We start from the raw sequence: 25,717 nt of genomic DNA, 5'->3' as shown, positions 1-25,717 counted from the left end.
GATAACTCCCCCTGCATGTCTGTGCCCCACCCGCTGACTCCTGGGCACACTCCATCCTCCTGAGACTGACTGAGGTATCATTTGAGGGAGGGAAGATCAAGACAGGTGAGTGCTGCAGGTCCTCCCATTAGCCCAACCTGGCCTCTGCTCTCCCCAACCTCCCCATTTCACCCCCTCACCACCCCAGGGACAGAACAGGCTGCCTGGCCAGCACCTAGCCTTGGGGGCTCCAATAAGTAGATGGGGGAAGGCAGACTTTTGTGTTAGTCTTTGTGAATAGCCCTAGGGGCAGGTGGCTTCATACCTCAGTTTGTTCATCCATTAAGTGGGGGACAATAGGTGTGAAAACACCCCAAGGCAGACCAGAGCTGGGGGCCGAGGGCCAGATACCATCCCCCTTCCAGGGACATCTGGAGAATCTGCAGGTGTCCCCCGCCCCCCCATTCCCCAAAGGCCCAGGGGCACCTGGCCCTTCCCCCAGTCCAGGGGAAGGAAGAAAGCAATGACTAAGTTACAGGTTAAGTCAATGCTTGTCTTGAGGGCGGGGCTTCCAATACTACCCACCCACCCACCCCAAACCCTGTGGGGCAGGGTGGCAGGTCTCCTCAAAGGAGGGGTTGGGGTAGCCCTCCAAACACCCTCTGGGTGGGGTATGTGGCTCTAAATTGCAGGTGCCCCTTGCAGACTGTGTCCTGTATCCCCCTTGCCCCACTCAGAGACCGAACATCTCCTTGGCAGGTGCATTTACAGGGAGCAGCAGCTAGCCCCCCTGTGACAATGAGAAGTCTCCCACAGGCGATTCCTCCCCCTTCACAATCCCTTGGAGGTATGAGGAGGGAACTGACAGCCCAGACTCCTAGGCTCCAGAGAGGGGAAGGGAGGGGCAGGGAGGAAGTGGAGAAGGACGAGCTTGAGGCAGGCAGGGTTTCTCCTCTCTCTGCCCAGCCATGGGGACCTTCGACCTGTGGACAGATTACCTGGGTTTGGCACGTCTGGTGGGGGCTCTGCGTGGGGAAGAAGAGCCTGAGACCAGGCTGGACCCCCAGCCAGAACCAGTGCCAGCACCAGGGGATCCGAGGTTCAGCCCAGAACCCTCACCAGCTCCAGAACGCTTGTGCTCTTTCTGCAAACACAACGGCGAGTCCCGGGCCATCTACCAGTCCCACGTGCTCAAGGACGAGGCGGGCCGGGTGCTGTGCCCCATCCTTCGAGACTACGTGTGCCCCCAGTGCGGTGCCACTAGAGATCGAGCCCACACCCGCCGCTTCTGCCCGCTCACCGGCCAAGGCTACACCTCTGTCTACAGCTACACCACCCGCAACTCTGCAGGCAAGAAGTTGGCTCGGTCTGACAAGGCGAGGACACAGGACTCCAGTCACCGTAGAGGAGGAGGAGCCAGTGCAGGTGGCTGGGGAAGTCCACTGTGAAGGGGGCATGCCTTTGTTAAGTGGGATTAACCCCAGTACCCACCTCATAGGGTTGGGGTAGAGAATCTGCGTAGGAACCTTAGTATTCTAGAACTGTTGCCCAGGTGGGTCAGCTGGGGCTTGACTTTGCTCTGCAGTCTTGGGAAAGGGACTCTCCCTCTCTGGGCCCTTGGGGGAAATGCCATCCTTTCCCAGGCACAGGCGACCTGGCATGGAAGCCTTGGGGATTAGCAAGCAGTGGGATCTGGGGATAGGCACAGCAAGGGCTTGACAGTGGGTAGCTCTGAGGAGCTGTGTGCTCTGAGAGAAGTTGCTCAGACTCTCTGAACCCTAGCTTCCTTATTTCTTACTCATTTGCTAATAGTTTGTGTGCCTGTTCTATGCCAAGTGCTGGGCTGGGCTAGTGGTGGGCAAGATAGATGGAAGAGCAGCAGTTAAAACACAGGGTGATAGGCACTGAATGAGGGAGTCTAGAGAAAGTACCTGATCCAGATAAGGGGACTCAGGAGGGCTTCCTGGAGGAAGGGACCTCAGGAAGCCTGATTCAGTTTGGTGGAGAGTTGGAAGTGTGGCCAGGCATTGGGGCTTGTTCAGGAACTTAGGGATGGGGAGTGTGTGATTGTGTGGTGGAGGGGGAGGTGTCAGAGACTTGGGGACAAGCCGAAGGGCCTGTAGGGCCTTGTGGGTCACATTAAAGAGCTTGGACTTGGGCAGCAGGGACCCACAGAAGTGGCAAGACCAGGTATGCGTGTTAAGAGTGTGGCTAAGCGGGTGGACCTAGGGGTGGATTTGAGAGTGGTGAAAGCAGCTGGTTTTCCAGGCAGAGGTGTCCGAGGCAGGTAAGAGGGAATGGCCCAGGGCCCAGGGAAAGGTCAGGCTGGAGGGGAGTTTGCTATGTGGGGGCAGCCCCGTACAGCAACGGGGGCTGTAGCTTAGGCGCGAGCTGCCCTGGAGCCTCCCCAAGGTCCAAGCTCAGTCTCCTCACCTGCATGGCCCCCCACTCTGATCTTGCTCATCAAATGTGGGTCTCACTTCACAAGTTTGTTTGGGATGAGGCCTGAGCAGCTGCATTTCTAAGCAGCTCCCCAGGAGGTGGCCACGCTGCCAGGCCACAGACCATGCAGGCTTTGAGTAGCTTGGGCTTCAATGACAGCAGTTATCAGAAGAGATGCAAAAGACCTCAGCTCCAGTGGGGTTTTAAGGACAGATCCATTTCAGCGACTTTCTGGGGTAGTCAGCCAACAGAGGGGGTTCTTTTTTAAAAAAATTATTGATTTTAGAGAGAGGAAGGCAGAGTGAGAGAGACAAAAAAGAAACATCAATGTGAGAGAGAAACATCGACTGGTTGCCTCCTGCACACACCCCAACTGGGGGTCAAACCCACAACCTGGCTGGACCCCCAGCCAGGAATGGAACCCACCACCCTTTGGTGTATGTGGGGACCCTCCAACCAACCGAGCCACACTGGCCAGGGCACGGGAAGGGGTTCTGATGGGTACGCGGGTGGGGACTGCCTCCCATCAGACTGAGCTCCTTGAGCATGGTGAGCGGGAAGGAGGATCCCCAGCCTGTCCCCGCAGCTGCAAAGTGAACATTTTGAAAGAGCGAGCTTGCCTCCAGGAGAAGACAGTATCCCTGTGCGGTTCAGTGAGGTCCAATTTGGTGGCAGGAAGCTGAGGTGACACATGAGATGATGGTGTCAGAATCTTCCTTTTCCCCCTTAATTCTGAGGGAACAGGAACACACCTCCCAGGGTATGGAGTGAAGGGTGAGGGAGACATCCCTGGCGCAAAAGGGCTGCGGGACGCCGGCCTCCCTGGTAACACTCTAGGTATCGCAAATACGGGGTCCCCAGGCCCTACGGCCACGAGGGGGCAGCACCGCAGGACGGAGTGGGGGTTTTTGCACTGTGTCCGTTTCTGGGTCTCATCTGGGCTTGACTTGGTCTAGGAATGTGATTTGGATGCTGTTCCATAACCAGCCTCTGGGTGGCGCCAGAGCCCTGGCTGCCTTGAACTGGTACTTTGGCCACATGAATCATCGCCTATTATTGTTTTTCTCCTCCCCCCTCCGCTTTTGAAACTCAGGTTCCAAAGGTGCCAGGAAGTCGTCGGGACCTTCGCCCTCTTCCTGCTGCCCCTCCAATTCTGCCTAGAGGGCAGATGTGGGGAGGACGCCCGGGATGCGGTCTTCCCCAAGCCTGGGGACTCCTTGAAGGCTGGATTTTAGGGAAGATGCATCAGGCAAGGACCCTCCCCTGAGCCCCTCCCCCAGCCTGGGCCTTGAATAAGGGAGCAGCGCCTGGAAACACGCCAAAAGAGCCCTGTGAGGAAGGAGGTGGCCCTGGGACAACCTGCCCTCCCTCCCCAACCCTGGGCGCCCAGTCAGCTCTCAATAAATGCTATGAATGGATCAGTGGTCAGATGAGGCTGGTCTTGAGACAGGTTAGTGGGAACAGCTTCCGAGGGGCTGGGGCACCTCTTTTCTCTCCTGGCTGTTAGTCTGCACATGTTCCCGTGATTCCCACTTTTCCCGACTGCTATTTGGATTTCAGTTCACCCCGAGGCTCTGGGGGAGCAGAGAAATGGGAGTGGGCACCATAGGGTGGCTGTGGGGCTTTGAGAGGTGGCTCCTTTCCTGGCACTTCTGGGCATGACTTCTGCTGCTGGCATATTTGGGACTTTTTCTGATGTTTTCAAATGCCCTTTCAGCCACCCATAACATATTGACATGCCAAATAGGTGGAATCTCACACGCTGGGGGTGAGGGCCTGCTATGGGGGTAGAAATGGACAATTAGACCAAGCCTCCCTCACCCCCATTGTCCTCGCCAAGGAGGCCCTCAGTGAATGTTTTCCATCACACCACAATGCCCCCGTGACTTGGGCCATGGAGTCAATATACCAAGCCCTTCTGGGTGGGGGCAAGAATGGGACTATGTTGACTATGCTCTGGGGGGTCAGCTAGTTGAGGCCTTGCCCAGGGGTACTAGGAGGTAATCTGGATCTGCTTGGGCAAGAGCAGGAGATACAAAGCCCTCCCCACCCAGGGACTGTGATCCAGCTCTCCTGGGAAGGGGCTGTGCTCAGAGGAACACCTACCCCTGACTGTCTCCTCCATCACCGGAGGTTGTTTCCCTGGCAGGTGGCAAGTGTCCATCCACATTTCCCTAAGTCAGGATGCTGACCCCATCCCCAACCCACATGGTCTTTCTCCCAGGGATGGGTGGAGGCAGGATTTGGACTTTGCAGGTCCACTCTGCCCTTGAACTGGAACCTGGGGCCACCCAGGAGAGTCTGGGATGGGAGCCTGCCCTTGAAGACAGCCTGCTGCCTAGGCTTGGAGGGGGAGAATGGAGGACAAAAACACCACAGAGGGCAGTCCAAAGGGTCTTCAAATTGAGTTGGGGACACAACATCCCAGGCACTGCCAGCTGCCGCGTACTGCCAAGGGCAGAGCTCCTAGGGCTTGGACACACTGGACAAACCGGCATGTCCTGGCAGGGTCAAGGAAGGAGAGGTGAAAGGGGACCCTGATCTGACTTGCTCCCCTCCTGAATAGTCTCCGAGGGTGTAGGCAGTGGGAGGGGTGCTCTGCCATGGCCCTAGGAGTCTGGATGAGGGAGTCACTGGCAGAGCCACTAATAAAGGGACAGGTCTGGTCCACCTGGTGGTGACCAATTTAATAGAAATAGCTTTTGTTCTGAGAAATGGGTTTGATGACAGTGTCTGGGGCTGCTTCTGATGCTACCTTGGGGCTGTGGTCAGGCTTGTGGGGGATGAGGTGTGCAGTCACCCCTCCTTGACATCCTGTCTTAATAACAACCCCCCAGGACTGCCTCCTTCCAGTCTGGGGCTTCAAAGCAGCTTGTCTCATGGAGAACAGACAGGGCCACTGAGCACTGGAAAAAAACACCTCTCCAGGTGAGTCCTGTGGGCTCACTGCCTCACAGGTGCTGGTGTGGGTGCCTCAGTGGGCCCACACAGCCACCCGCTCCCAGGGAATCCCACACACTTGGAACTCGTGCGGACACCCTGACCTGTGTCCCAGCAATAGCCCTACTTGCCTTCCTAGGGAGGATGAGAAGCAAAAGGAGAAAGAGGCAGTTAGGTTTGTGGGCCGAATATCAAGGAACCCAAAGGCTTCAACCTTCAAACAGCAGGTCCGGGGCTTTGCTAGGGAATCATTTATTAGTGCTCTTCCCAAAATAAATACAATGGAAATCCAGAGAGAGACAAACGCACAACCAACAAAGGGGGCCCTTTTTCCTCCAGGAAAGAAACAAATTCTGAACCTGCCATAACCTCAGCTAAGGAGCCAAAATTTGCAAACCCAGATAAACATCTGGGTGGCTCTGGGCCCTGCTCCTGGGGCCCCAGCCCGCCTCCACTTCCCCCTGCAGCCTCAGCCTCTCGGGGAGCAGGTTCCCTCCCCATACAGACTCCAGAGGGCTGCTGTGGACTCCAGTGGGGCCTCCAGGGTTTCCCAGGGAGGCTGACTTCCAGGTCGGCTAAAGGGCAGTTTCTGGGGCCCACTAGGACCCGCTGGAGCATCTTGGGGGTAACAAAGTACCAGGGGTAACAAAATACCAGGAGCAACATCAGGGACTGAAGGCTTTCCGGGGTCTGCAGGGGGATTGTTGACAGCTCTGTGGCCGGAACATCAGGCACTTCTGGGGCCAGGGTTTGAACAAAACATACATCCATGGGAGGGGTAAGCCCTGCACACAGTCCCCCAGCTTCCCCATTCAGAAGCATCTACAAATCCCGCCAGGGTTGCTCCCCTTGAGGGAGAGCCCTAGCCCCCTTTGATGTGTAGGGCATGGGGGCTTTCCCTGCAGGCTTTGCCTTCCGGTAGTTGAGGCGCTTGAATGCTTCCAGGTCCCGGTGGACATTCATGATCAGCCGGCTGTAGGAAAATGCTGGTTTGACTATGAAGCAGAGCAAGACACACCCACACTCCTGCTTGCACATTCTCACAGAGGCTCACACACTCTCAGACACACATGCACAATCAGAATCAACCTGTTACAGAGTGGACCACGGACTGTCCCAGGCCCTCTCTAGAACCTAACAAGTCTGTAAAGGATGAATCTATGACGTAATAGGTGAGAGCCCAGGAGGAGTGACACTTTTTGGAGGCCCTTTGATGGGAGGTCTGGGCGGCTGTAGGGGGCCTCCTTCTTGCTGCCACACTGGTTTTCCTATCCCACTGCCTGTCCTATCCACCCCTCTTACTTCAGGTTGGAGAGTTCAATAATGAGGCCGCGCATGGTATCTGTTGCGTCCTCCATCCTGGTGGCTTCACGGGGCTTGATCCCCTTGTGGGCACTGGAGGGAAAGGAAGATAAGAGGCCTGACCTCAGCAGGCAGCTCCACCAAACACCATTCTGGGGGCTTTCGCTGGGCCTTCAGCTGTCTGCTTTCCCAGATATTAAGCTACTGCGGGCAGAGCTCTGATGGCCAACCCATCTGGATCGATTGCCAAAAGCACACCCAGAATCCAGCCACCTCTCCCCACCAGTCTCCCCAGGCCCCCAGCTCCTACGCCTACAGCTTGTCTCCCATGCAGTATGGGGTGGAGGGCTGTGAAAATGGTCACTGCACCATCTGCTGGCCCCTCCAGACCCCATCCCCTCCCTCTCGTCCCTGCCCTCCCTCCAGCCACAAGATGAATTCCTGGCCTTTCCCTGAGCACCTCTTAGGGCTCTGGAATGTTCTCTCCCAAATGTCTCCTTCTTGAGGGGGGTTGGGGAAATACTTTCCTGATCACCGAGTTAAAATTTCAACCTCTTCCCCACTGACTTTTTCTCCCTAACACTCTGCCATCTGCTTATCTAATTTGCTCCTCTCACCCTGCCTGCCCCACCCAATGTGCAGTAGATGGTGGCTTCATGTTTTGTCCTGTCCCACGCTGCCTGCCCAGTGCCCAGTGCCCAGTGCCCAGAGCAGTTTCTGGAAGAGCCGGCACTGGATGGTGTTAACCTCTATGGGAGGGGTGGATGTGCCACAGCACCCACTGTATCTAACGTGTGGCCTGCGGGTGCTGGCAGAGGGTCGTCCTCCTGGCTTCCAGTCAACAGCTTTCCCCAAATCATACCAGACCCTGGCATGGCAACACCTCCTAGTCTTTCACTGCAGGATCTCTGTTCTGCTCCACCTGCTGCTGTCACCCAAGATGGCTGGCTGACCTGGGCCTTAGCTTCTTTTGGGTCTTACTCACCATGGGCCATCACCCCAGGCCCTGCCCTGGGGGTCTTCCAGATGTCAATGTGGGGTCACATCACCCAGCAAGGATATCAGACTCAGACACGATTCTCCCTCCTCTTTGCTCAAACAATGGTGGGGCCATTTTGACTGAATGGCCTCTGGTACTTGTGCAGGGTGTGTGTGTGTGTGTGTGTGTGTGTGTATCACTAGTACAACAGGTACTAGTGACAAAGCTTATGCAAGGGAAGAAGGCAAAACATGCTACCTTATCCCTGGAGGAGGAGAGGGGGAGGAGGGGGGGGAGGGAAAGAAAAACTCACCCAGGGCTGCACCCCTAGTCCCTCCTCCACACTTGCTAGACAGAAACAGAAGCTTGGCCATAAATAATTGATAAGGCACCGCCTCTGCAGAGAGGCCTGTAACAGGAGAGGATGGCCACCCAGTGCTTTCCCCGGCAGGGCCGGGAGAAAGGACTGGAGGGAGATGACAGACTGTGAGAGCCTCTGGAGTAAGGGGAGAGGACACCCTCGTCCCACACACGCACACTCCTCAGGTGGAGGGACAGTGCACCCAGTGGCCTGCCCTGGGGCACAGAGCCAAGTGGGAAGTGAGGAGACAAACCAGGTCAGACCCTGGAGGGCCCACCCTGGGCCAGAACTGGGACCGCCCAAGATCGGCCCGGTCAAGGTTCTTAGCCGTTTCACTCTGAGGAGATTCAGGGAAAGTTCTGGACCTTTTCTCCAGAAAAATGCACACACTGAATTCAAACAACGCACAGAACCAGGGGCACCATCAGGGGTCCAGGGAGAGATGCTTGTTTGGGTGCTGATGGCTGGTGACCAGTTCTCCACCTGTGGGGAGCCGGGGACACACGCAGTTTGAAGGACAGGGCTCAGCTGCCTTACTGGATTGAGGAAAGCGAGGCCCAGTGAGGGAGAGCCAGGCCCCCTCATCAGCAAAATGGGAGCTCACAGGGCTGGGGCGGGGGGTGGAGATCATGGCAGCTCAGTGCCAGGAAGGCAGTGACACTCCCTCTCTAAAGGGAAGACCCCCTAGATGAGGGTCCTGGGGTGGCCTCCCACCGGGCCTACCTTGGCTGAGACTCGATGAGGGGGCCTCCTTCGGTACTCAGGCTGGTGCCAGGCCAGCAAGGGCCCACCCCGCTCCCTGCAGGAAACTGGAAAGAGAGCACACGTGTGAATAGTTACCCTGCACAGGAAAGGAAAGGAAAGTCACACAGGAAACGTCTGTGCCCCTGGGCCACGGCAGGAATACCGAGGCTGGAACTCCTGGAGGAAAAGTGGTTAGACCTGGGGGCCACCAGCTGGGCTGCTCTTGCCATCACCCCTCAGAAAGAGAGCAGACAGGGAACCACGGGGCCTGACCCTGCTGCCCTCTCCTGGGCCTGCACCTTCCAACAAGCTGCCCTATGCCTGGGGGGCTCCATCCACACATTCTCTGTGCATCCTGCAGTAGAAAGGCACAGAGAGGGCCCCTCGGTGCAGTGACTGTAGCAAGGTGGGCATCAGTGTTGAAGGGAAGAGGTCAGCCAGATAAGCCACACATTTTATGTCAGGAAAAGATCTTGCAAATCTATTGCAAAGGAAAAATTCATAATTAATAGGGGAGAGAGCCAAATAACTGGGAGAAGCTTAAGTCTCTAAATATCGACAGTGGTTTAATTTTTGTGGAAAATGTCAGGCTCAATCATGGGGTGACATGTGTCCCATGGAAAGAGGAAAGAGGCCAGGGGTGGGGGTGGGGGGCAGCAGCTAGCCCAGAGCCTCTTTTAAGGAGACCGAAGTCTTGGGGTTGGAAAGGGGCCTGTTCTAGGGACATCCTCTCCCCTGATGGGGTGGGGACAGGGTGAAGGGTTGAGCTACACTAGCAAAGAAGTACCTGAAAAACTGCCTGTAGCCAGTGGTTCTCACCTGGGGATGACTCCATCCCCAGGAGACACTTCACAATGTCTGGGGACATTCTTGGTTGTCACGACTGGGGAAGAAGGTGCTACTGGCATCTGGGTGGAGGCCAGAGATGCTACTCAACATGCTACAGAGCACAGGACAGTCCCCACCACCAGAACGAGCTGGCCCTGAAGGCCAGCAGTGCCAGTTGGGGTCTCTGCTGTAGACAATAATACAGTGTCTTCCAGCATCTGGCTATTTCATGCAGGCAACTCTGACTTAAAAGACCACATATTCACCAAACTCATTGCACTGTTCCTGGCCATGGGAATATTCTCTCACCCACCAGGATTGTGTAAATGTCGGTCACAACAAAAGTGTTCCTGAACATGCCAGGGTCAGAGCTGTAAGCCCCTGAAAGGGACCTGGGACTCAGCTTTGATGCTCCTTTGATGCAGCGGTGTACGGAGGCTCCACAGCTCTGGGGTGAGTTCATGTCCCAAGGGAGCTGTTGTAGAAGAAAACACCAGTTCCTGTGAGGGGACCTGGGTTTGAAGCTGGTCAGTCACCGCTGTGTAACCTCTGAGTCTCTGAGTGGCTTCACCTGATGCGGCGCCCACCACCATACCTGGTGAGGCTGCCCTCCCTCCATCTGTGCTGCACCTAAGTGTCCCTGCCCACCTGGCCTTCCTGCCAAGGGCTATCAGAATCTTCCCATGAGAATTTGCTTGTGGCTGGGTCACCCCAACTTGTTCAGGAACGCCCAATATCTAAACGAAACTTGTCTGGGCGTTGGCAGCCTTGTCAAGGCAGCGCCTACTCCCCTGGAGCACCTGTCAGGTCTGACCACCTGGCTGTCTGCCCAGGTCCCCCCCCCCCCCCCCCCCCCCCCCCACTGCTGACTCCCAAGTGCGCAGTCACTGGCAGCCTGTCCGGAAGGGCTCGCTCTTTTGCCTGCTGGCTGCCACCAAATGTCCCACCTGCTTCCCCAGCTTTCTCCCTTAGCCACTGCCCAAGAGGCCAGAGACTGGGAGTAACTTAGACGGCATTTCCTTCCGAGTGAGGAGTTTGCACTTTTCAAGAAACAAGGCTCCAATTCTAAAATTTCAGCTGTTCCCAGGAGATCGTGTTCCAACTCTGCACTGTGACCTACTTTCCATGATCTTGCTCATCTGGTGATCATGAGACAGGTGCAGGAGGAGCCAGGGCCGGGCGGCCCAGGGAGGGCCAGGTCTGAAATCACCTCACAGGTGAGCACTGTGGAGGGCCAAAATGCAGTGGAGACCACATATGCTCAACCCAGTCACTCTCCCTTCGCCCTCAGAACAGCTGGCTTTCTTCAGCTGGGCACCCGATGAGATCCTGTGCTTGTTTTGGAGCTGTGTCACATGCAGACTCTATAAGTTCCAAAATGAAAAGGTACAAAAATGCTCACTCTGGCCCTAGCTGGTTTGGCTCAGTGGATATAGAGTGTTGGCCTGTGGACTGAAGGGTCCCAGGTTCAATTCCGGTCAGGGGTGATTCTGGTCAGAGGCGGGCTCGATCCCCAGTGGGCGTGCAGAAGGCAGCCAATCAGTGATTTTCTCGCATCATTGATGTTTCTATCTCTCCCTTCTTCTCTGCAGTCAATAAAAATATATATATTTTAAAAATTCTCACTCTGGGAGAGGTAGGCGGGAAGAGTGCTACTGAAAACCTCAGGGGGGCAGGGACCATGTAGGCTCTTGACAAGTATGTATTAAATACATTTTTTGGGGAAAAAATCATAACAGGGACAGCTGAAAAAACAGGCCATCGTTTGTAAAGGGAGTTGGACTCCACATTCTGGGATGGGGTGGCTGAGGCATAGCTGTAGAATCAGGACAATCCGGATGCAGACCCAGGCTCCTCCCCTCCTGGCTGTGTCACCTCTGGCAGGTGCCCAACCCAGTGTGTGGAAAGAGAACCGAGAACCACCTACCTCTCAGAGCACCACTGCAAAGCACTTAGCCCAGGCTCAGGTGTGCCACCAGCCAGGGACATGGAGCCTACCCTGGGAGCAGGGCTCAAGCAAGCCTGCTGCCTTCCCTGACAGGTGAACGCCAGGGCTGGCAGAGGCTCATTGGGCAGCTTTCCCACTGCCTGTCATGCAGGCAGCCCCCAGCATAAAATCAAAATTCCATACATATGTTTGGCACAGGCCCCTCATAGAAAAGCAGGTCTTTCTTTCTGGAAAATCACAGACTCCACACATCCACTGAAGTTGCAACTCAGACCCCCTAGACTCGTCTGCCATATAAACAGACTACCACACGCCCCATCTTCCCCCACCATTGGGTGGTTTGGACGAGAGCCTGTGGATACTGGCACCTGTTCTGGGATGGTCTGGCTGTAACTTAAAAGGAAGCTCTTACCTGCTCAGGTGGGGCTTCTAAGTTGAGGGCTTCCAGGGCATCCTGTATCTGGCTGTCTGGCAGGAAGTCGAGTTCCAAGGCGGCCTGGTCTGCAGGGTCAGGATGCTTGGGCTGGCCTGCTGGGCCTGCAGGGGCATCTGGGCTGCCCTGGTGGGCCCTGGCATCCGGGGGAGGACCAACCACTGTTTCTCTGTGCAATGGTGGAACAGAGGCTCCAAGGGACGGACTGAACCCCCCAAAGTCTTGTTCATGGCTCTGGCCACCTAATTCGGCTGCCTTTTCACCTGAGGGCTGTGACAACAAAGACAGCGTACACACACCTCCCAGCCCTTCTTGATCCAGGTCTGGTACCTGTGTCTGACCAACAACTGGGTCAATTTCCGAGGCTACAGGACTGGAACATCCAGCACCTATTGAGGGCTCTTGGGTCTCATGAGCCAGAACCAGGGAGGCTGCAGGGCCCCTGGAGACATCACCAGGGGAGTCGGCCTCCCACCCTTCCTCTCCTCTGCTTTCTGTAGTCTCCCCAGCGAGAGGCAGGCCTGTGAGCAGGGCCCCGCTATGGCCTCCATCAGGGGCCTTCCCGCTGGGAGAGGCAGGTGCCTGGGTGTTAGCCTTCTCATCTGGCCCCATCAACTCCAGAGCCCTCTGTTCTGACTTGGTGGGGTCTGTGACCACATCTGTGATGACACTGATCCTAAGGGAGGAGTGTCTGGGGCTGCTACAGCTCCCTCCTGCTTCCTTGCCAACCCTGCTGAGTATCTGCAGGGGGTCAGGTGGGGCCTGGGCTGCAGATCCAGGCTCTGAGCCCTGAGTGACCAGGCCTAGGATGCTGTCTCCTTTCTCCTGGTCAGTCCCTGTTCCCCCTTGGACACCTTCCTCCTGTGGGACTCCTTGGTCTAGCTCCTTCTCCTCAGCACCACTGCTTGGCAGATGCCCTTTCTGGCTGAGATCATCTGGAATCCTACCCCCCTCTGTGCTTCCAGCATCTGGCAAATTGGTCCCTTGTTTCAATAGACAGTCCTGGCTGGCACTCTCTGAAACCAAGGGCACCATCCCCCATTCTGAAGAAATGTCATAGGAGACCTCAGGCTGAGAATCCCCCCTGCTGGACACAGGTGTTACAGCGTTTTGGACACTGTGCTCGGAGTGGGTGCCATCTGTTTGCGTCCGGTCTCCTGGCTCCCAGGCCTCCAAGATAGTGAGCTCTGGGGACTCCTGCCATGACTGGCTTCCTGCCTGCTGGGCACTGGGCTCTGGTGGTGTCTCCTGTGTAGAGAGAAAGACTCAGCCTCAGGCCTTCAATAACCAACCACTCTGAAGATTTTTCTAGTTGTTACTGCCCCTGTACAAAGTCTCAGACGCTGTGCAGACCACTGAAGGGATCAGTACAGTAATTCCCTCTTATCCATGGGGGATGCATTCCAAGACCAGTGGATGCCTGAAACTGCAGATAGTACTGAACCCTGTAAATACTATGTTTTTTCCTATAAATACATGCCTATGATAAAGTTATATTTTAAATTAGACACCATAAGAGATTAACAACAATAATTAATGATAAAATAGGACAATTATAACAGTATACTGTAATAAAAGTTATATGAATGGCTTTGAGGCCATTACTGAGTAAAATAAAGGTCACGTGAATACAAACACTGTGATACCACAGCAGTCAATCTGATAACGCAGACAGCTACTGAGTGACTCATGGGAAGGGAGCATATGCAGGGTGGAGCCACTGGACAAAGGGATGATTCATGTCCCAGGCAGGACGGTGTGAGATTTCATCACATTACTCAGGACGGCATGCAATTTAAAACTTATGAATTGTTTATTTCTGGATTTTCTATTTAATATTTTTTTGGAAGTGGTTGACCACAGGTTAACTAAAACCATGGACAGTGAAAGCACGGAAAAGGGGGGACTACTTACTAGTACACGGCAGAGCTTTGTGCCAGAGGCTGGAGGGTAACCGGAAGCCCAGGAATCCTTCCTTCCCACATTCCCTTCTCCCCACCAGGCATGTGGAGATCAAGGACATACTAGTAAAACTCAAGGGGGTCTGTGGATGACACTAATGTCAATTGCCTGGCCTGGAGATGAACCATACTTATGTAAGAGTCACCACTTGGGAAACTCGGGGAGGAAATACAGGGCTTCTCTGTGCTGTTTTGTTGTTAAATTGTGGTATGATGCACACAATGTAAGATTCACCATCTTAACCATGTTTTGTTGTTGTTGATCATCACCTGAGGAGGATATTTTTCCATTGATTTTTAGAGAGTGGAAGAGAGGGGGAGAGACAGAGAGAGAGAAACATCAATATTAGAGACATATCAATTGGTTGCCTCCCACATGAGCCCCAATCGGGGCTGGGGATCAAGCCTGCAACTGAGGTATGTGCCCTTGACCGGAATCGAACCCAGGACCCTTCGGTCAGTGGGTCAATGCTCTAGTCACTGAGCAAAACCAGCTAGGGCACTATCTTAACCATTTTTAAGTGCACAGTTCAGTGGCATTAAGTAAATTCACACTCGCATGCAACCATCATCATCACCCATCCCCAGAACTCTTCACCTTGTACAATTGAAGTTCTATCCCCATTAAACACTAAGTCCCCATCCCCCTCTCTCCAGCCCCTCATGGCCTCCACACTACTGTCGTTAGAAGTTTGACTAATCTAGGGACCTTATGTAAGGGGAATTGTATGACATTTGTTGCCTTGTGACTGGCTTATTTTGTTAGCATAATGTCCCCAGGTTCATCTGTGTTGTAGCATGCAGCAGTATATCCTTCCTTTGTAAGGGTGAATAATATTCCATTGAGTGGATATGCAACATTCTGTTTATCCCATTCATTCATCCATCAATGGGTCCATACTGTTTTTTGCAACTTCCTATAAATCTCTAATTATTTCAAGATAAACTGTTTAAAAGGTGGGAGATGACCAGAGCAGGCTCAGAGAGTATGGTTCCAGCTGGGACATAGATGGAGTACCATCCTTAGGTAGATGGCAGCTCGATCCTTCTAGGTGCTCAAGCCTAAACCTGTGGAGTCACTGCAGCCCAGATTGCCCCTGACTGTAGATGCATGTATCTGACATTCCCACCTGGCATTTCCTGGTCACCTCCAATGTGACACAACCAACACCAGCTCCTGAGCATCCCCTCAGAGTCTCCCTGTCTCAACTAGCAGCAACTCCATCCTTCAAGCTATTCAGCCCCTAACAATGGAGTCAACCCAATATCTCCCTTCCTTTCACCCCCATGCCATCATCTCTCCCTTCAAATTGAACTGCAAATAAATTCGATACCTAGGGACTGAGGTTTGCATCCAGGATGCCTACAGAGAGCAGCTGCTCCCCCGCTTCTTTTGTAGTTATCAGTGCTGGGAGGGGAGACACCTTCTCAATAACCTTTCCACACAGTAGGGCAAATATTTCTAGGAGAGGGTCTGCATTGCAAATGTCAGACCACTGAAGGTCACAGCATGTCTATAGGGCTTCAATGAAGCCACCGGCCACCAGACCGCTGAGTTACATACAGCCTTTTCAGCATCAACAGCAAAGCTATCACCCCTACTTTTTTTTAAATTAAACTTTTTGTAAGATCATTGCAAATTCTTGTGCAGTTGTGAGAAATAATGTGAAAAGATCCTTTGTGCTCCTCACCCGGTTTGCCCCAATGGTAACATCTTATATAACCAAAGTACAGTATCACAACCAGGGTGTTGAAATTGATCAAGTCCCCCACCTTATTCGGCTCTCCCATTCGAGTATGTGTATTAAGTTCTATACGGTTCTCTCACTGGTGGAGGCTGTGTATCCACTCTGAGAGTTAAGATATTGAAAAGTTGCAAAACAAAGATTCCTGGTACTGCCATTTGCAGCCACACTCACTTCTCTCCCATGTTGTGACCTCCCCGCCCCTCCCCCTGCCTCGTATCCAACTGCTGGCAACCTCTAGTCCACCCTACATGTCTATGATCTTTGTCATTTCAATAATGTTCTGTAAATGGAACCCTATAGCAAATAACCTTTTGGGACTGGCTATTCCTACTCCATGTAATGCTCTGCAGATCCATCCATGTGGTTGCCTGTGTCACTACTTTGCTCCTTTTTTTATTGTTGAGTTGTGTTCACGGTGTAGACAGACCATGGTTTGTTCAACCATTCACCAGTTGAAAGATATCAAGGGTGTTCCCAACTAAGGCTGGTTACAAACGCAGTTGCTGGCATTCCCACCACTCACTTGTTCTGGGGCCTGTGTTACCAGACAGTGTCAGCGCTGGAGCTCACAGTGGCAAGGATAAGAGAGCACACTGTGAGACCCCCCACAGCCCCAACTTGCCCAAAAGCTACTGAGAAGCAAAGGAGTTCAGGGACAGAACATGGGCTGCCTTTCTGAGTTTTCTTTTTTAATCCTCACCGGAGGTTATGTTTTTATTGATTTTTAGAGAGGGAGGGAAGGAGGGAGGGAGGGAGAGAGAGAGAAAGAGAGGAAACATGATCAGTTGCTTTCTGCATGGCATGCACCCTGACAGGGGATGAACCCACAAACTAGGTATGTGCCCTGACTGGGAATTGAACCTGCAATCTTTTGGTGTTTGGGATGACACTCCAACCAACTGAGCAGCAACTGGTCAGGATTGCCTTTCTGAGTTTTCTAATTTTCACGCAATGTGGGCAAGAGGGCTCTTGGCTCCAGCACTCTGATATGGGCACAGCTGTCCTGAGTACCTCTCACAGGCCTGGGAGCTGCCTGCATAGCACCTGCAGTCCAGAGACATCTGTAGTGCAATGTGCTGAAAATGGGGTGTGGAGAGGTGCAGATCTAGCCATTACCAAAAACAAAAACAAAACCAAGGTTAAACTCAGCTGCCAAGGCTTGGCCAAGAAGCTGCCCATCTATGGGGCTCAGCCTGCTGATTTTAGGGTCTTACCAAGCTAAAGGCCCCACTCCCGAGGTCCTCTTCCCTCGTAGCAGCTAGTCTTGTCACTGCCTTCTTGGGTTTTGCAAACTGCGGGACAAACCTCCTGTCTGAGTTCTGTACCTGATACAACAAGAACAAAGCAGCAATAAATATAAGGGAAGAATGAGGTCTAAGAAAGAAAACAAATACCAAAACCGGTTTCATTCTTGTCTCAAACCTGGCCTATGCCCTCTAGCCCCAGGGCAAACAGCCCATTGGCCACGAGGATGAACAGAGGCAGGAGCTCCAGCCTAAGGGAGGCGGCTGCTTTCTGCTCACAGGGGAAGCTACAGAACAGGCTCACCTGGGAAGGAGGAAAGGGGATTGGCTCCTTTTCTGGTTGCGAGAGGCTCCTGGAAGGAGCTCCAGCTTCCTTGTCCAGAGAGCTGGGTGGAGAAAGACAAAACAAGAGGTTCTGAAATCACCCAAGACTTTCAGTGCACCTAGTGGGACAGAGAATGAAGTCCAAGGGCAAAGCAGTGCTCAGAGTCTCCCAGAAGGGAGGACCTGGAGCACCTTCTTGCTGAGAGAGGGTGGGATGGAGGGGAGCAGTGAGCTAGGGAACATTTGACTCTAAGAAGGGTGCGGAGTCCCACATCTAGAATCGAAGCTGCCTGCTGTGGCAGCACTTCACCCTTATAATCCCAGGAATCGGCTCCTCAGGTAAGAACAGGAATTCTCATTTGCACTGACACTCCTGCCTCCAACTCTGCAAATTCTAAGGGAATTTGTAGATATGAGAAACACAGTGTCAAAAGAAACAGGAGTATTCTTAATTGCCAAAACGTGATGGCCTCCAGTACGTAAATGAAATGGTACAACCAGAAAATGGAATATTATTCAGCACTAAAAAGAACTGAGCCCTGGCCAAGTGGGTCAGTTGGTTGGAGTGTCGTCCTATGCACGAAAGGTTTTGGGTTCGATTCCCAGTTCGGGCACATATCTGAGTTACAGGTTTGATCCCCAGTAGGGGCATGTATGGGAGGCAACCAATCAATGTTTCTCTTTCTCCCTTCCTCTTTCTCTCAAATCAACAAACATATTCTCTGGTGAGGATAAAATAAATAAAATAAAATAAATGAGCTATCAAGCCATGAAAAGACATAGAGGAAACTTAAATGCACATTACTAAGAGAAAGAAGCCAATTTGAAAGGCCACATATTGTATGATTCCAACTACATGAAATTCTATAAAAGGCAAACTATGGAGAAGTAAAAAGACCAGTGGTGCCCTAGCCGGTTTGCTCAGTGGATAGCGCGTAGGCCTGTGGACTGAAGGGTACCGGGTTCAATTCTGGTCAAGGGCATATGCCCAGGTTGCGGGCTCGATCCCCAGTAGGGGGCGTGCAGGAGACAGCTGATCCATGACTCTCTCTCATCATTGACGTTTCTCTCTCTCTCTCCCTCTCCTTTTCTCTCTGAAATCAATAAAAATATATTATATATATTAAAAAAAGACCAGTAGTTGCCAGGATCAGGGGGAGAGATGAACAGTCTCTCAGAGCACAGGGGATTTTTAGGGCAGTGAAAATACTCTGTATGATACTATAGTGGTAGATACATGTCTTTATACATTTGTCCAAACCCATAGGATGTATACCAAGAGTGAACACTAAAGTAAACTATATACTTTGGTTGATGATATGTCAGTGTAGGTTCATCTTTGGTTAAAAAAATAAAAAGTACTATTCTGGTGAGTGATGGTGATAATGGGGGAGGCTATGCATGTGTGAGGCAAGGGGTATGTGAGGAATTTCTGTCTTCCTCTCAAATCTTTGTAAACCAAAGTGCTCTGAAATTTTTTTGTTTACATTCTCATCTGAGGATATGTTTTTTATTGATTTGACAGAGAGAGAGAGAGAGAGAGAGAGAGAGAGAGATATCAATCGGTTGCCTCCCATACATGCCCTGACAGGATTGAACCTGCAGCCTAGGTATGTGCTCTGACCAGGAATCAAACCTGCAACCTTTGTTGGCATATGGGACGATGCTCCAATCAACTGAGCCATCCGGCCAGGGCTAAAAATAAAATCTTTTAAAAAACATTGGTGAGACTATGTTTATCTTATATAATAAAACCTTAATATGCAAATCAACAGAACAGTGGAATGACCAGTCACTATGATGAGCACTGACCACCAGGGGGCAGATGCTCAACGCAAGAGCTTCCCCCTGGTGGTCAGTGCCTGGGGGAGCGCCGCTCAGCCAGAAGCCAGGCTCACAGCTGGAGAGTGCAGCAGCTCACAGCTGGCAAGTGCAGTGGTGGTGGTGGGAGCCTCTCCTGCTTCCACTGCAGGCGGGCGGTAAGGAGCGAGGGGTCCCGGACTGCGAGAGGGCTCAGACTGGGCTGAGGGAACCCCACAGTGCACAAAATTTCGTGCACCGGGCCTTTAGTATTATAATAATTGTGGAGATATACATGTATAATTTTTTAAAAAAAGACCAAAATCTGGAACCAAAATTTCATATGATTTCAACTCTGGAAGTGGAACAGGAAGAAGCATGAAGATATGCTAATGGGCTTGAATTGTGCCAGCAGAGGTTCCAGAGACAGAGTAAGTCTAGATACTGATAGTAGGAGTCTGTTCTGAGCCACCTACCTGGAGGCCTCCTGTCCTGATTCCTCCCCACTCCGCTCTGTAGAGGGAACAGGTCCTGAACTGCCTTTTGACTCTTCAGGATGACCCAAAGGGCCAAACTGGAAACTCTGAGGGTCCCCGTCAGGGTCTCCGAGCCTTGGGTGCTTTGGGGGTTTTGGTGGACGAATTCCTTCTCCTGGTTTAGAGAAAAGGAAGACAATGGGGTAGAGGATGCCAGGAGCATGCACTTCCATGGCTGACAACCAAACCTGGAGAGGCCACTGCTGCAGTGTGAGCAGGCTTGTTCCAAGGACAGGAAACCACTGCTCTGACACTTGCCTGGAAAGCGAGAGATGGGACGGAACCTTATCCAGGTGGGACCTAGGAGCTTATGTGGCTACGGGACTCCAAAGCTTTTTACCTGTGGACTGGTCATGATTGAGGCTGAATCCTGAGTTGGCCTGATTTGGCTCTAAACCACAGAAGACAAAACCCAGCTGACTGCTTTTCTGGGGAAGTGGTGAGAGGTGTGTACTGGCTCCTTTGGTCTCAGCTCAAACATCCCTGCAGAGGGGCCATTCCCTAACTTTTCTATAGAGCATTCCCTGTCAGGCCCATGCTGTTTTTGTTGACTTCAAAGCTTTTCTGCAAGAATCAATGTACTGGGTCCTTTCTGTCTTGCCCACTACAACGTGCTCCATGCAAGGAGTGGCCTTGTCTATCTCACTCTCTGCTGAGTCTCAAGTGCCCAGAAGAGCATCTAGTGATCAATAAATACTTGGTAGATGATTGAATAAACATGTAGAAAATACACATCACTTTCCAGGAAATGCAGATACAACTACATGGTGTACCACTCTAGTTTTCTGTGATGCCTGAAAATATCCACCCTGGGAAAACTTGGACCCAGAGTGATTAAGCGCTAAGGAACTGATGTCTCAGCTGCCACTTATTTCCTTGTATCTCTGCAATACCTTCTCCGTCACTGAGAGCAATTTAGAGCCTAAAGGTACTTTTAAAAATATATAGATTTTATTAATTTTCACAGAGAGGAAGGGAGAGGGATAGAGAGAAACATTGATGAGACAGAAACATCGATTAGCTACCTCTTGCACGCCCCCTACTGGGGATTGAGCCCAAAACCAAGGTACATGCCCTTGACTGGAATCGAAACTGGGACCCTTCAGTCCACGGGCCAATGTTCTATCCACTGAGCTAAACCGGTTAGGGCCTAAAGGTATTTATTAACATCTCTTTGTTGGATAAAAGAAACTCCCTTACACATAAATTGCCAATTGTTGCTGGTTTGTGAAACGTCCCCAAATCTGGGCCCAACTGAATCATTTATTTAATGAACAAATAATAATGGTTGACTCTGGTGAGCTCCAGGACAGACACTGTCCTAAGAACTTGGGTGTGTTATGATAAAACTTCAAGGTAGGGTCCTGTTCTGCCCATTTTACACATGAGAAAGCACAGGTACAGAAGGCCACGGAATCCAGAACGGGATCCAGGCACCCAACTCCAAAGTCTGCACACTTAAGTGTACTTCGGCATTTACTGAGTGCCTACTATGTACCGTGCTTCTGACCAGGCAGTGAAGACAAAAGGACAAACCAGACATAGGCCTGATCTTCCTGGAGTTCAGTCACGTAGACCCTTTCCAACCTCAGCTCCTTACACCCACTGACATAAACCCATTGAATAAGCCCCCACCCCCTTTCTCCCAATGCCAATTGCTAGGGTCCACCTCAGCATTCACTCAACTGTGTGCACTCCACTCGACCACAGCAACTTTCCTATAATTTCTTCTAATTCTGTTATGGTTCGTGTGTGCCCATTCAGAACTATAACCCACTGCTGTGTATTTGATTAGCTCTCTCCATGAGAAGCATTTTTCTTTTTTTTCTTGACTTGACCTTGAAGGTGTGGAGGGGAGGCACTAAGTCTGCTGTACCTTTTGATCTCGTGCTTGATCTGCCTCTTCTCAGGTGCCCACCCCAATGCTGCACACAGAGCAACGCTCCAATGAGTTTCTTACACAAACATATTCCTACCTTGTGGTCTGCCAGAAAACACAAAATACAGCAGCTTCATTTATTTGTTTTTTTTAAGATGCCCAAACACTAGCTTTCTTTGCTAATCTAATGGACATTTATACCAAATAAGAAGCAAAAATATCAACAGAAGTGAAGAGCCTCTCATTTCCTTCCTGTGATCTGTTCCCACAGGACTAATATAAGAAAAAACTAAGGCAGAACCTTGTTTTCAACACCAAAGGCCAAAAAGATGTTGGAAGGGAAAGGGCTCCTTTCACCATCTGCCAGAATTGTCTTCCTCTCTCCCCACCCCATCCAAGGCATACAGAAACAGCTGGGCCAACCCCGGGGTTCAATGAGCTGGGGGTCCACAGCCAAGAGAGGCCCCAAATGACTTGCTGTGGGTGGGCTTGGCTGTCCCCAGCTTCCCCCTCTGAGGTCAGAGAAATTCTCATGTCCCAAGCAGCCTATTGCTCATCTCTACACAAAATATTTCAATCTGTTGATAATTTATTTTTGGTCCCACATTTTGAGAGGAAAAAAAATGAATGTTACTCTCCAACTTCATTAAGCACTAAGTAAAGAAGTTATTGTTAAACTTTTAAGAAATTTGAGTTACCTTAGACAATAGACAGCGAAATCAAACTATGCTATGTAATACTTGTGTTTAATGAGGAAATTTTATATGTATATGGACAAGTGAAGATGGTCCCAATATACCATGAAGTAAAAAACAAAGGTTGGCCCTAATCGGTTTGGCTCAGTGGATAGAGCATCGGCCTGCGAACTGAAGGGTCCCAGGTTCGATTCCAGTCAAGGGCATGTACCTTGGTTGCAGGCACATCCCCAGTTGGGGGTGTGCAGGAGGCAGCTGATCAATGTTTTTCTCTCATCGATGTTTCTAACTCTCTATTCCTCTCCCTTCCTCTCTGTTAAAAAATCAATAAAATATATATTTTTAAAAAGGTTGCATATCAATGTGCGATGACGCTATCTATATATATAAAAGCCTAATATTTTAAGTGTCCGACCATACGACTGTTCTACCAGTCACTATGACATGCACTGACCACCGGGGGCAGACACTCCGATAGGTAGGTTAGCTTGCTGCTGGGGTCCAGTTGATCAGGACTGGGCAAGATGGGCTGGACATGCCTTGGAGCCCTCCCGTGGTTCCTCTCTAGCCTATAAAATATTTCTTCTAACTAATTTCCTTTCAATGTGCACAAATATGTGCACCGGGCCTCTAGTTTCCCAATAAAAACACTATATTTTTGTATGTGAAGGAAAAGTTTGGAAGAAGTAGTATACTCAGGTTCATTTCCTGTTTTTTTGTTTTTTTTTTTACTTTTTTAATGTTTTAAATTTTTATTGATTTCAGAGAGGAAGGGAGAGGGAGAGACAGAAACATCAATGATGAGAGAGAATCATTGATTAGCTGCCTTCTGCATGCTCCACAGTGGGGATCGAGCCCACAACCTGGGCATGTGCCCTTGACCGGAATTGAACCGGGGACCCTTCAGTCCACAGGCTGATGCTCTATCTACTGAGTAAAACCGGCTAGGGCCTATTTGTTGTTGTTTTTAAATCCTCACCTAAGGATATATGTTTTTGATTTTTAGAGAGAGAAGAAGGGGGAGGGGAAGAGAGAAAGAGAGAGAGAGAAACACTGGTTGCCTCTCATACCAGCCCAGTTTGATCTGGGGATCAAACCACAACCAGGATTTGAACCCTCAACTTTTTGGTGTAGGGGACAACACTCCTATCAACTGAGTTACCTGGCCAGGACATTTCCTATTTTTATTTTTATTTTTGTTTGTTTTTTAAATGCTGTACTATATGATTGATCCTTGGCCTGTGGTTTTGCTGGATGTTAACATAGGGGAATAAAGTCTGGAAGGACAATCATAATAGTAGCATATATTTGCGTATTACCTAGGGTCTCTTCTTGGTGCATTACAAACACTAATCCAGCCCTGGCCGGTGTGGCTCGGTGGATAGAGCATCGGCCCTGGCACTGAAGGGTGGTAGGTTCAATTCCTGGTCAAGGACAGCACTTGGGTTGCAGGTTTGATATTCAGCCCAGTCAGGGGCAGGTGTGGGAGGCAACCAATCCATGTGCCCCTCTCACATCAATGTTTCTCCCCCCTCCCTCTGCTCACTCCCTTCCACTCTCTCTAAAAATCAATGGAAAAAAATATCCTAAGGATATTTTGTAAGGATAACAAAAGTAAACAACAAATACTAATCCACATCTGAGCTCTCAGGCAGGTTCTTTACCTTATCACCACTGACATCTGAGGTTGGATCGCTCTGTGTTGTGGGGGCTGTCGTGCACATCCTATGACTTTGAGCAGCATCCTGGCCTAGACCCACTAAACGCCAGGACCACCCCTCCCACACACACCAACTGTGAAAACCCAAAATGTCTCTAGACATCGCCAACTTCCTCTGCAGGGCAAATGCCTCCCCCCACCAGGCTGAGAATCACTGTTCTAAAGAAAAGGAGAGGCGCTCTATGACCCCCTCGTTGCAGAAGGGGGAAAGTGAGGCATGCAGCACGTCACCTGCCCCACACGGAGCAGCAGAGCGGGCGGAACGCAGGGTTTTGGTCTGACTGTGAAGCGCGTAGCCACACACCAGAGGGCCTTGCAACACGCCACGCTCACGCTCCGTTCAGGAACAGTCTCTGGCGTGGGCTTGCATGGGGGTTGCACCCCTGCCACAAAGCCGGGGGCCCTGCCCCCCCCCCTCCCGGCTGTAGAACCCGCCAGAGGCTGGAGGAAGCCCAAAGCTTTCACTTTCCACTGGATGCACTCTTCCATCATTTATACTTTTTTTTACCAGCAGGTATTAAATTATTTTTTTTAAAGGAGCTTGGTGTGGTCACTTTAGCATCTCCGCAATTAATAAGCCCAAATTCCTACGAAGAGCAGAAAGGGCCATAAAGAGATCAACTTGAATATCCAGATACCTGGGGTCCGCAGCTTCTTCCGCTTACTCATGTTATCCCTCCCTGAGAAACCTGAAAATGAGCAGAATTCCATCGTTACAAGCAGTCCCTGCCCCCGATGCAGACGCAGGGCCATGGGCTGAGGGGAGAAGCCACCCCATCCCCCATCTTGGCCCGCGGGCCGCCTGCCCTGAGGGGTCAGTTGGGCCCCCGGAGGACGCAGGTGGGAGTCGCGGCCCCCGGCCAGGCCTGGTGGGGAGGAGCTCAAACCTCCTCCGCTGCGGAGGGCACCGAGGGAGCTGCCGGGCTGCCCAGGGTCACCGAGGGAGCTGCCGGGCTGCCCAGGGTCGGGGCGCGCCTGGAGGGACCGGGAGGGACGACCTCAGTGGGATTTCTCCGGCCGCCTGTGTGCCGCTCCTCCCTCCGGCCCGGTCTCCGGAACCTTCTAGAAAAGCTGTTTTCAACCTGTGGGTCGCGACCCCTTTGGCGGTCGAACGACCCTTTCACAGGGGTCGCCTAAGACCACCCTGCATATCAGATATTTACATTACGCTTCATAACAGTAGCAACATTACAGTTATGAAGTAGCAACGAAAATGATTTTATGGTTGGGTCACAACATGAGGAACTGTATTTAAAGGGCCGTATTTAGAATCTAGAGACACGCGAGGGCTTTGGGGGGGATCCTGGGAGTCCTTCAGAGTCACCAGGTGACTTCAGAGGGGCCTTGGGGGGCGCTTCAAGGGCTGGACGTGGGGCCTTCGGGGGGCGCTGGGCCTTGAGGGGACGGGAGCGACTACAGGGCAATTCCTTCCACCCTCGGGGTCCGGATGAGCCCAAACTGACCTGAGCCAGAGAAGTTGTTGAGAAACCTCTGTCCTTATCAGGAACTGGGAAGGTCTGCCTGGAGCGGGTGGGGGACACCTAGGTTAAATTATATGCGTGAAATATTCTGGAGAAAATAAAAGATAATCTGGTCCCTCTCAGAGGCCGGGCAGCCCTCCGGGAGGGTCTGGAGCTGAAGGGCCAGGAGGCCTGAGGCCCGAGGCTTGTGGAATGGCTTCTGGCAACTAGGCCCACACTAACCCACGGCGGCCACCGAAATGTGAGGAACGCCCAGACCCAGACCGCCGCGCGGGGCGAAGTGAACCCTGCGGCCACGGCCACCCTCACGCCTGAGCGCGCTCTACCTCTTTCCCGCGCACTGCGAGGCCCAGTCCCGCGCATGCGCGGCGCC

The 25,717-nt window shown here is 51.9% G+C and overlaps 2 protein-coding genes across 3 annotated transcripts; one reads left to right on the top strand and one right to left on the bottom strand.

Annotated features, from left to right (window-relative positions):
- Positions 1–947: 947 nt before the first annotated feature.
- On the top strand, positions 948–3,831 carry NANOS3 (nanos C2HC-type zinc finger 3). The gene is made up of 2 exons (XM_070413993.1): positions 948–1,404; positions 3,515–3,831. Exons 1-2 carry the CDS (start codon positions 948–950, stop codon positions 3,580–3,582), a joined length of 525 nt encoding a protein of 174 aa, XP_070270094.1. The 3' UTR covers positions 3,583–3,831.
- Positions 3,832–5,609: 1,778 nt separating this feature from the next.
- BRME1 (break repair meiotic recombinase recruitment factor 1) lies at positions 5,610–25,687 on the bottom strand. Of its 2 annotated transcripts, none has more exons than XM_070413992.1 (9): positions 25,671–25,687; positions 24,502–24,552; positions 19,510–19,684; positions 17,214–17,295; positions 16,880–16,990; positions 11,936–13,204; positions 8,727–8,812; positions 6,664–6,756; positions 5,610–6,334 (listed from the first exon to the last, which is right to left on the bottom strand). In XM_070413992.1, exons 2-9 carry the CDS (start codon positions 24,530–24,532, stop codon positions 6,184–6,186), a joined length of 1,998 nt encoding a protein of 665 aa, XP_070270093.1. In that variant the 5' UTR covers positions 24,533–24,552; positions 25,671–25,687; the 3' UTR covers positions 5,610–6,183. The 2 variants fall into 2 exon arrangements, with proteins under 2 accessions (XP_070270093.1, XP_070270092.1); XM_070413991.1 differs by lacking the exon at positions 25,671–25,687 and adding an exon at positions 25,327–25,664.
- Between the last annotated feature and the right edge of the window lie 30 nt (positions 25,688–25,717).

This window comes from Myotis yumanensis, unplaced genomic scaffold (assembly GCF_028538775.1).
Source record: "Myotis yumanensis isolate MYYU_CA2020_CCGP unplaced genomic scaffold, mMyoYum1.0.hap1 SCAF_5, whole genome shotgun sequence".
In the NCBI taxonomy this organism is placed as follows: Eukaryota; Metazoa; Chordata; class Mammalia; order Chiroptera; family Vespertilionidae; genus Myotis; species Myotis yumanensis.
Note: the sequence above shows the minus strand (reverse complement) of the source record. Positions and strands in the feature narration are given on the sequence as shown.

Coding starts and splice junctions, on each gene's coding strand:
- NANOS3 (XM_070413993.1), top strand. CDS start 948: ATGGGGACCTTCGACCTGTGGACAGATTACCTGGGTTTGGCACGTCTG. Junction 1,405..3,514: donor AGGAGGAGGAGCCAGTGCAG/GTGGCTGGGGAA, acceptor TTTGAAACTCAG/GTTCCAAAGGTGCCAGGAAG.
- BRME1 (XM_070413992.1), bottom strand. CDS start 24,532: ATGAGTAAGCGGAAGAAGCTGCGGACCCCAG. Junction 17,296..19,509: donor TCAGGACAGGAGGCCTCCAG/GTAGGTGGCTCA, acceptor TTCTCCACCCAG/CTCTCTGGACAAGGAAGCTG. Junction 8,813..11,935: donor TAGAAGCCCCACCTGAGCAG/GTAAGAGCTTCC, acceptor CTCTCTTTCCAG/TTTCCTGCAGGGAGCGGGGT.